General features: G+C 37.5%; 2 protein-coding genes across 10 annotated transcripts in view; one reads left to right on the top strand and one right to left on the bottom strand.

Annotated features, from left to right (window-relative positions):
• C6H7orf50 (chromosome 6 C7orf50 homolog) overlaps positions 1 to 11106 on the top strand; it is a 134092-nt gene that overhangs the window by 39586 nt on the left and 83400 nt on the right. The gene's annotated exons all lie outside the window — the stretch shown is intronic.
• The window catches only part of GPR146 (G protein-coupled receptor 146), a 52589-nt gene continuing 47091 nt past the window's right edge, over positions 5609 to 11106 (bottom strand). For all 4 annotated transcript variants that reach the window (XM_065684454.1, XM_065684455.1, XM_065684452.1 and 1 more), the window contains one exon: positions 5609 to 10450. In XM_065684454.1, the coding sequence (XP_065540526.1) occupies positions 9402 to 10406 (1005 nt within the window). In that variant the 5' untranslated portion in view covers positions 10407 to 10450 and the 3' untranslated portion in view covers positions 5609 to 9401. The remainder of the gene's footprint in view (positions 10451 to 11106) is intronic.

Here is an 11106-nt window from a genome sequence, read left to right as displayed (position 1 = left end):
ATTCTTTATTCTCTTAAGATGGTACTCGTTCCCATCTTGGTAGCTGCAGTTCTGTCTCATCTAAGGAAGCAGACAAAACTGAGTCTGAAGTCTTGTAAGAGATGCATCGTGTGGTTCAGGCAGCAGCTAACCATGCTGTTACTGTCACAGTTAATGTGTTACTAAAAGAAAACCAAGATATTGCTGTTGTGTGGCCAGCTGTGTCTTTCCTTAAACAATTAAATAGTTTATTAATTTGCTTAAATGATCACAGCGTACAAAGTCATATGAGAACAGCGGCAAACAGACTGTTTTGTTGTTTCATAAAACAGCAAAAAATGGTGGTTAAGTGGCTGTTTGGGATGATCCATAATTTCACTGTTATTTTTATTAGTAATTTGTGGATTTATGAATCCTTGGCAGTTAGTATCTCAGTGGAAAAGGCTGACGTATGATAATGATGTTCCAGATAGGGCAGAGGCAGGAAAGGTAGAAGTTGCAGAAGGTAAAGTCTCATGAGATGCTGTGACTTTATTTAAGGACAGGCTGGTAGCACAAACAGTTCCAGGAGCCACCTACAGTGTGCTGTGGTGGGCAAACCTTGGGGTTTTTTTTTAACACATCTTATTATTCCTATGGCAAAGTAAATACACCCAGTACTGAGTGACAGCTGTTATTATAAAGAAGGCACATGAGAGCCCCTTTTATTTTGACCAAAACCAGTAATTTCTCTTAATTGACCCTGGTGGTATTACTGATGTGTTTATCAGAGTACAGACCCCTGACAGTAGGTTTAATTTGAAGTGAAGTCTCTTTCTCTCATATACATGTAAGCCAGATGAGAGAAACTTCTCTGTCTTCTCTACCAAACACCATTAAATGCTTCTGGCTTGCTGAAACCATGGAGATTTCAGTCTTTTTATTCTCTGGCTTAAAGCAGATCGATCCAGTAGAGTATTATGGAGGTGGTGATTCTGTCTGGCTTACCTACCTTCTGTATCATCATGGTCAGTTGTTCAGCAGTCATCACAGCCAGAGACCAAAGGCTGCAGTGACCTTGCAGTTACTCAAAGGATTGGACTGGATTGCTTGAGGGTAATGATTATTGTCTGGGAGCTAATCCTGCATGAGAAGCCTGAAGTGTCTTTTTAGAATATGTTGTTGTCGTCTTCTGTTCTCAACTAACATATCTATTTTATTTTTTGCCTTTTTAATATAGTGTTATTAAGTGTCCCTGTGTAGAACGATCAGATTGTTTTGGGATATTAACAGGCTTGTTAATGCCCATTCCCCAGTGTATTGTGATGAAAAGCGATTGCCGTGCTACTGGAGTTTTGAATTGTGAAATATTCGACACTTTTTTCAGATATTTTTCATCAATTACCATGTATTTATGTCTTATTTTTTCCTCTAGCGTTGTTATGTAACAAAAACAACCACAAAACTCGAGTGCGGGATGTTAGCCACCCTTAGTCATAGATTGCTTTGACTCTATTCAAGGCCTGAGCTGACATACGGGAAGCTTCTCTTTGTGGGGTTTTAAGGATACTTGTGACCTTAAGGACACTTGTATTAATGCAGTACCTTAGGATTCCTGGAAAAAGAATTATTTCTTGAGAAGAGCATCTATTCAAAGGCTTTTGTTACATTGACACACATTCACCAGTCACTCTGTGAAATAGTTCTTGTGAAAGGCCTTGACATAAAAAAAGGGGAAAAACCCCCTAAGAAACCAAAATCCCCATAAACCAGGAAGGAAGTTGTGTGGAGAACCAAGAATTGCTAGCTTGAATAAAGTTGAAGGAATTTTGGTTATGGATAAATTTTAGAGTACAAAGATATGCAAGATTTTTTTATTATATTCCCTGCATGTTTGGTTTGGGGAGGGCTTTTTGAGTGTGGGCTTCTTAAAATGTAATTCAGTCACGCTGATTTCTTAGGTACATGGAGCTGTGTGTATTTGTAAAATCTGACAGTCTTAACTGCCACTGCTTGGAACTCTGTGCTTGGAAAGGGTTAAAAAGGCACAAGTTGGAGATGTGTATACATAAGCACTGGTATTAATAATTACCCATGCCTCAGAGGCTGGTTGTGAGTAACATTTCTTCCTTTTATTCTAGAACAGCCATGCTCTGTGCTGTTCAATTGCTGCCTTTAAATCTCAGGATTGCTTGCCCATTATTCATTATTAGTGATTTTATATTGGCTTATTTGGCCATTGTTTGTAATGTAAGTTGTTTTATAAAGAGTACTTTATTATTATTACTATTCAGTAATGTTTCTATCAATCACAAAATAAATCCCTCAGTGCGGGTAGATCATCTACATAACTCAGCTATGAGAGCTCAGAATTGCCTGTATTTCTAAGTAATACTTTTACTTCTGTTAAAGCATGGAACAAAGCTTTTTCTAATGGCAGGTTTTATAAGAGAGCTGGTCTCTGCATAGCACTGCAGGTGCTAGAATGATTACAGAATTGCACATAGGCTGACCTGAAAAATTTTGGTAACTTCGGTATTAATTATGTATGAAATCAATTTCATTGTGAACCAGTGAGACCATAACTTAATTAGAAAGAATTACAATGCTCTGCAGCTGAATGGGAATGGAACTTTCTTTGATCTTTGAGCATCCTGTAAACCGCAATGACTAGTACCAGATGTTTCATGAAACAATACAAGAAACATGTGCTTTTTTAATAAATATTTCTTTCTTGTGAATAATCAGGCCTAATGGCCGGCTTAAATGTCCTTCTGCTGGGTTCAAAACCAAATTAACTGTTGTAGAGATTTGTTTCTTGCAACAGAATATTCTGTTACATGCCTCATCCTCCCAGCCAGTCTGTTGCAGCAGTCATGGTTAATTTTATTCCTTCTTAGAAATACTTGCAGCAATGCCCTCAGGGCCTGCAGGCAGGACCATCCAGTACAAATCTGTGTCTCGCCAGAGACTGGGACTGATTTCTTTTTCCTAATGACTAACTTAAATCCTTTAATTCGTTTTACTGATCTTATTGCTTTGGGGAACTGCAAGAGTATTCTGCTAGTGACCACCAGATGGAGTTTCTAAAACATCTTTGACAACAACTTTGAGAATTAAGTTCAAAATGACCCTTTAAAGGTTTTAGAGATGAGCTGAGAAACAGTTGTGGAAATTCTAACTGTTTCAAGTTAAAATTTAGCTTCGATTTGCAAATGTTGCTAAAAATGAAGCTTTTCAATTAATTTTGTAATTGGTGACTGTATTGGGCTTGAACAGCAAGGGTTTGGTAGCAGGTCACAGGGGTGGCTTCTGTGAGAAGCTGCCAGAAGCTTCCCCATGTCCAATGCCAGCCAGCTACAAGATAGACCTGCCAAAGCTGAGCCCATCAGTGGCAGTTCTCTGTCCATGCCTCCAAGTTGGAAGTATTTATGCTGCTGCTTATCTGTCTTTTCATATAATGCATTGTCAAGTACTTTTGAGCTATGACAAAATGGGTTCTCTTTCTGGTTATAAATTTTGTTTGCTTTAAAGAGCTTTTGGTACTGTTTTGTTTTTGTTTGCTTCTTTTCTTTGTTTTTTATATCTATATATATGTATATTTAATTCATAAATACTTTGATAAAAATTTGGTGCTTAAAAAAACATTTTACTGTCTTGATTTGTAACATTGCAGTAATTCTGCCTGCTGTAGACTGAATGGTTTTGACCATGCTTGTGAATGTAATTGAAAGTCCTAATTCTGTAGAAGGAAGGAATATAAGGAAATCACATAGACTTCCAAGGTAAGGAAAGGACTCAGTGGGAAGAAAGTGGAGTGACAAAGAAGGTAATAAATCTTCTCTCCTGATGGGAAAAGAATGTATTCAGCATATGTCGAAGTGTTTTGATATATAATGGAAAACTAAAGGAAATACAACAGAGGAAACATTTCACACTTCAGACCTGTTGTCATGGCAGTCCCTGCAGCTGGTTTGGTTCCGTTAGATTGCCTTCACTTGGAAAACGTGTTGCATGAGATATTTAAGAAATAGATACAGTTTTGCTTACCAAGAAACTGCAACAATTAATCTTGGAGCATATTGTTCAGATTCATCAGTGCACTGAGCACTTTACAGCTGCAGAAACTTAGGTGATAGACAGTGCTTCTCCAAGTGCTCAGCTAACAGCAGAACCGAGAGCAGCACTTGCCCGAACTCCGTGTTTGTTTTCTCTTGCCAGTCCTGCCCTGCTGCAGTTAAGCTCATGAGAAGGTCTCCAGCCTGAGCCCTGTACTGCTTTCATTTTTACTGAGCGATGATAAATGGGGTTTTGGCTTTGTATGTATCAGGAGCACAAAATCAATTTAATTGAATCTTAGGGTGTTTTTTAAAAAGTGTATCTACCCTTGAGTTTTCTGGTAGCGGTGTCGTAATTTCTTCGCAGCTTTGGGGCCTATTTTGGGGCCTCTTCCTATTCTAGGACAGTTAAATGCCTGTTTTCTGTGACTGCTCCGAAATGTGGTTGTGTTCAGCGAAATCTCTTATTGACAGGAAAGGGCGGGTTCTGATGATGTGCTGGCCTGGTTTGTACTAGTGTAAACCTATTGACCTGGTTGTGCCTCAACAACTCTTTTTACTTGCGTTTATGGAGAAGTTCCCCCTTTGCAAACCTGTAGGTTTGTTGACTTGCTGCTTAATTAACTAACTGCTCTCATTTAATATTCTTCAAGCCTATGCTGTATAAAAGGGGGTTTACTAACCCAGATGAGAAATAGCCTTTTTATGTATGACAGTTATACCTTAAAGCTCTTAGGAATGAAGCAAAAGAAAAATCACCACTCTGTTTCTTGAGAGATGCTGGTTTCTTAATTAGAGTAACTACTATAATACTCTAAATACTCTTTAAGTACTCGCTAAACCCTTGTATGGAAGTAAGGGCACCTTGTCAGATACTAGGGTTTGACTAAATGATATAATATTGCAAATTCCATTTTCACAGTTGGTTTTTAAATAGAGTTTGATTTCAGTTACTGTCTTCCTACACTTTACGGAAACATTTAAAGGGAACAAATTAATAATTTTGGAAGCATAGCCAGAAAATATTTTTATATATGTGGGGTAAACAAACTGATCCATGATGAGTGATCTTTTTGGTTATCCACAGTGGGTACTGCAATAAATGTGTCATGAGCTACATTATATTCTTAAAGCTGAATTTTCTTTGGGATGCCAAAGGTATGCCGTATTATATTGTGTTGTTCTGGGAACCAAGATAATTCCTGCAGGGAGCTGATTTCCGAGATCTCTTTTGTGGCAGTACAAAGGAGAGGAAGTGACAAGGACATGGCCAACGTGTGCATTAATCACCAGCCTTGTATTCCTGTGGTACAATGTTACTCTGTCTTATTAGTTGCAGGACTCCATGCTGAAAAAAGGTATGTTGTGTGCCCTTTAACTTTCATTCCCAGGTAAATTCCTGCTGATGGACAATGAGATCTTAATGATGTCAAAATTACATCCTGGAAAATCTGTTAACGTGTGTGATTTGACATTCAAGTCATGCAATTTGTTATGTTTTACTTCAGTGAAGCAACACAGGTTTAACCTTATCTACAATAGGTTTTTATCAAGAAGGCCGAAAAAACAAATGACACATCTTACTGACTGGATACACTTGAACACTTTTTATTGAGAATGTATTAGAGTCAATAGCTCCTTTGTGAAGCTTTGCAGAAAGTCCATTTGTAGAGTATTTTGACATCATTTTGGAGGCCACATCTCTTCATTTTAATAGAAACAGAAATTTTCTAGTGACTGATCACTTTCTTCCATTAACTGAAATTATGTCTTCAGAGACCAGCTCAGTTGGATTCTCCAATGGAAGCTTTCAAAAGTAGGGCCTCTACTCACATAGCCAACAAGGACCTGTCTTGAGCCTGCTACATTAATAATTCAAGCAGAAGCAGAGCACAACATTTTTGTTAGTTCATTGAATTGACTTGATTGGCAGCTCGACAAGAGGGCTGTAAGCCACAGATCAATTCAAATATCAAGTTTAATTTTGTGAGAAAATAACACTGTTAATAATGGCACTTAACTAGTGCTTAATTTCTAGTATACAGTATATACATAAAGAAACATACAGTACACCTTCCTGCTCAGAGGTTTACATTCCAATAATGTGCTTTAAGAAATAATTTAATAAAGTCTTTGCAAATTCCTTATACATCAGTAGGCTGATTTTTTTTTCTTGCATATATACAGTATTTTATTCATATTTGAATGCAGACTAGATAAGCCCCTATTTACAGTCATCAGAAACCTTCAGGCATTTGAAATGGAAAGGCCCCGTTCTGGAGAACTTTGTGTCTTAAAGATTTTCCATAAATGTTCTTTCATATGTATGATACAGGTGTTTCCTGAAGTATTTTACTGCACTTGCTCTTCTGCTGTTCTTATATAGATACTGCAAAGTTCTCACTTTTTGGGATACTGCTTTTTCAAGAAATACCATGTGAGGGTGCTGCAATTAAGTTCAAAATCTCCTTATGAGAATAGCAGCCAGGCAGCTCCATGGCACAGTTTCTTTGAGGCAAGTAATATATCAAACTAACTCTTAGAAAAGTTGAGTGGATATCAGAGTTGCTTATTAAACTGTGAAAGTTGTTTGTCTCTATGATTGCCATCACATTTAGTATATGTGTATCTATACATATATATGTATATACTTAACTGCTGCGATAAAAAAAATTAGGAAAAGAATTCAAACTGAGTTTTCAAGGGTAAATAATATAAAACTTGTTCTTTCTCCATCTCTCAAATAGCAGCTTCCATTTTACTACATAAATCCATTTGTAATGTCAAATCATTGAATAAGATTTGGGTCATCGTAGAAGAGTCAGTCTAACGAAGTAAATGTGAGTGGTGAGCAGTACCAAGTGTACAAGGCCAAGCATGGGTGGAAACAGAGGAGCAAAGTGAAAATAAAACAGACAGTGCAGAGAAGTGCAAAAGATGAGAGAAAAAGAGAAATGATAAAAGATCCACGATGTGAAACTGTGAATTTAACACGGAGAGAAAGGAACAGAAATAAACGCGACAGGCCCGTGAAAGACAGGAAGATGTCTTAATAGAAGGGTGAAATAGAAGTAAGGGAGCAAGTGCAAGTTAAAATTGCACTTAATGCTGCCTGTTCAGCCACACAGTTCTGGCAGTGTCCCAGTTCTGGAAGCCTCTATTCACACCAGATAAGCCAGTTCCTCCCTGCTGGAATTTTCCTGCATAATGGGATAAAATTTCTTTAACAGATTTTTACATGAGAGTTTTAATGTCGTGCATTAGGAAACCTAATTTTCTTCAGATGGGAAGAAGAGGAACCTAACTGCTTGACAGTTGTAAGGAAAGATTTCTTTCTTAAGCATTTCTGTGCGGAAGTGAGTTTGAATGTTCAAGATGTGTAGAAATGCACAGAAAACCTCTCAAGGGAAAAAAAAACCCAACCAGAGCAGCCAGGATCATGTCAGCATAGAGGCACAATAAATTAATATGTGAATGGGATACAATGATAAAGGCTTCACTCCTTAACATGGTTTTCATCAATGGGCTAAAACTATGAAGTAAATTGTTGTAGTTGTGCTGGACAGTTTTTGTGTGGAGAAAACACCACAGAAGTAGATGATGAATAGTATAGGCTTTAAGGGTTAAAAAACCCCAAATTAGTAAGTGAAAAGCTACTTTAAAAGTAAAGAATAAATGGAAAATCTTTTCCGCTAGGATGCTGACAACTTAGATATGTTTGTATATGACGCAGACAAGCAAAGATGGCTATGAGAAGAAATTACTTGAGTAACATTGATGGAAAGGGAAAAGATCTGACAAGGCTGTTCCTCACCTGCTTTCCACTTAGAATTTAAGAGGACCCTTTACCAGATGAGATTGTGCTATAAGCAAGGGAAAAGGTTAAACTCGGGATTTGCTCCATGTTTTTTCTATACCAGAGGCTTGAAAAGGCATGATTTTTTGAATAAAGTCACGTGGAATTTGAGTTGTATTGCGACAGATTAAGCAATGAAATGATTCTGCTGGGTTGCAGAGTGAGTGACAAAGATGTCTTGCTGCCCCCAAACCAGTGGGAGAGTATAAGTTCAACTTCTGTCCCCCTCTGTATAGCATTATTAATGATATAGCAGCTTAGGAGCACGGAGTTCTTGGGTCAGTGTTTCATTGTTTGGTGTTGCAGGTAACTTAATTTGTTTCCTGCAGCATGTTGGTGTTTCTTACATATTTCATGCACTCAGTAAAATTTGGCAATCTCGACTGGATTTCTTCATCCCCCTGTGAAATACAGAAACTATACCTTCACTGTGCATTCAAGAATCACACTGGGAGGCACTCTGTTTCTGAGAGGTCAGCAAAAAGCTGGTGCCGACTGGGATTCCTAGATACTATTCCCATTTTTAAACCTTGTATGTGTTCAGGGATTTGGTATGGTTTCCAAACCCCCAGTGATACCCTAGATTAAAGAGATGTTAATTTATTTGTTGCAAACATATCCCTTGAAAATACAAAATGTTAATCATAAACATATTTATTATTAAGATAATTGTTACATGAACATATGTGGACCATAACACTTAGCCAGACAGTCTTTACTAGTTAAACTTTGATTTAACTTTGTAAACCACTGTGTCCTTCATTTTAATATGTGGAGCAAGCATCTCTCAGTTCCCTTAGAATTAGTCAATAAATATTTCTGAATTCTTGAAATGTTTAGGATGCAAACAAAGCACTGGAAAACTAAAACACATTTCTGTTGTACCTAAAAAAAAAAAAATCAATTTACCATAAATGTTAAAACCTAGGTTAGTTTGTGTGAGAAAATAATTTCTGAACATGGTAACTCAGGTTTCTTTCAGAGGGGATTCAGTGATAGAGAAAGAAATTAAATAATTTAACTTATAATTCACATTTACTATTTTGACATGTATAATTGGATAACATGATCTTTAGTAAAGATCACCTATATCGTCTTCATTGAAAAACGCTATTTACTTCATCAAGGATAGCACTATTACTTCTTTGTACAGAAAGTAAGGTAATACCTTTTCCTATACAAGATACAAGGTGCTGTGTCTTCAGTCAATAAACTGCTTGGTGATTTCTTCAGACAGGAATATTAGAGCGATGAAGACAGAGTTTTTGCTTTGTAACCTATTCAGTGCACTGAAAGTATTAGATGTCACAGGTATTACAGCACATAGGCCAGAGTCTCTCAAGATTTCAGCAAACAGTTAACTATTTGAAAATTAAGACTGTTTCATTGAACTGTAATGGAAAGCTCCTTCTAGCCCATTGCTTGGGACTCTCACATTAATGGCTCCGAGTACCAACAAGCGAAATCACAGTCCCAGTACTGGTACAGCAAGTACTGCAGTAACAGAGCAGCAGAGGGTTTTTCCATACCTACGTCATGACCTGCTGTACTACTGTGTGCTCATGAGAACACCCTTGATTCCCACAGTGTATCTTCTTAAGCAGACGTCGTAATTTGTTGGGAAAGTTTTTGTTAATGTATCTGTAGAGCAGAGGCATTACAAAGCTGCTTGAGAAAGCCAAGAATTTTGACAAAATCTTGGTAAAATGTAGTATTCGATTGTAATTCTCATCTGCAATTCTTCCTTGTGCATTTGTAAATGTGCTTACCAAGAGAATAACATAATAGGGCGTCCATAAGGTAAACTGTGTACAGACTGTGGCAATCAAAAGCCTGTGCACTGATGGATCTAATCGTCCAGTGTCTTGATCCAGTGGTGTCGCCTCTTTGCGTATTCGCAAGATTAATACAAGTGCATACAGTACAGCGATAGCTGGTACAACATACCCGATAAAGACCATAATGGCATCTGCTGCTTCTTTGTTCTGCATCTTGGAACATTCAATTATTTTAGTGGATACATGATTGCAGACATAGAACAGGAGAGATGAAAAACTTGTAAGCATGGCACCACCCCATATGAATCCACAGACGTGTTTGGTGTTGTACACGCTTGACATGTAAGTTCTAGGTAGAGCACGCTCAATGTAGTAGTCCAGACTGAGTAATGTAGTTGAGTACATGGTAACTAAAGATGAGACGTTGAATAAAATAAGTAAGGTAATATAAACTTCATTGTTAGAATTCCAGATGGCCCATTTTGTATTGGCAAGACCTAGAAGATACATTGGTGCCAGGGCGTTTATGATGAGGCCAGCAATGGCAATGTTGACAAAGTAAACATCTGGCATAGTCATAGTAGCTTTGTTGTAGAGGTTAACTAGGACCAGCAAGCCATTGTAACAAAGGCCAACTGGGAAACATATAATGAGGTAGAGTAGGGAAAAGATGGAAAGCACAAGGTGGAAGTCATGGCAGAGATGCTGGTGCTCGCTGCTCTCGGTGCTGTTGATCAGGGCTTCACAGCTCCACATAGTGATTTTAGCTTTTGTATCTTCTCTGCTGGTTACCAGCTTTTCTGTAGAGAGAGAAATAGTAAAAGTATTGTTGAAATATTATATTGTAAGTGAAATGCAATGTAGTATGAAGAAAACATTCTAAAGATAGACATTATACGCTTCATGTAACTGTTCAGTTTAAGGTCAGTGACTGAAATGCCTTTTGATCATGTCAGACTGGAAGAAAGTCACCTGTGATTCAGAATTTCATGAGACTAGTACATGTTCTGAAGTTCTACTTTAAATGAAATTAATGGCAAATGAGTTGATACAGGACACTCAACAGAAGTAAATAAACTATACCTTTAAAGTAAGTACAGATATACCTGAAGTACAATGTTTTTAAAAAATATTAAAAAGTACCTTTAATATAGTGAATAATATAGAAGAGTGCCTGCTGAAGAACTGAAGGCTATAAGCTGAAGAACAAATCTTAGCAATAAGATCAAGAATAGAGTTCTCTAAGGTGTTAAATAAGCTTTATGTTGAAAGGATACTTTCTTAGGAGGCATTTGCAAGGCAGTACAGTGGATGCATACAGTATCACTGATAAAACTGACAAAGACTAGAGGGAACTGGGAAATGAGGTGAAGGGGTTTTTTATAGGTCAGTTTGTAGTCAGACTTCCGACCTATAACCATTTACGTGGAAAAAAAACAATGGACCTCTGTAGTCT

This window comes from Lathamus discolor, chromosome 6, assembly GCF_037157495.1.
Source record: "Lathamus discolor isolate bLatDis1 chromosome 6, bLatDis1.hap1, whole genome shotgun sequence".
Taxonomy (NCBI): domain Eukaryota; kingdom Metazoa; phylum Chordata; class Aves; order Psittaciformes; family Psittacidae; genus Lathamus; species Lathamus discolor.
This window is presented reverse-complemented; position numbering and strand designations above follow the sequence as displayed.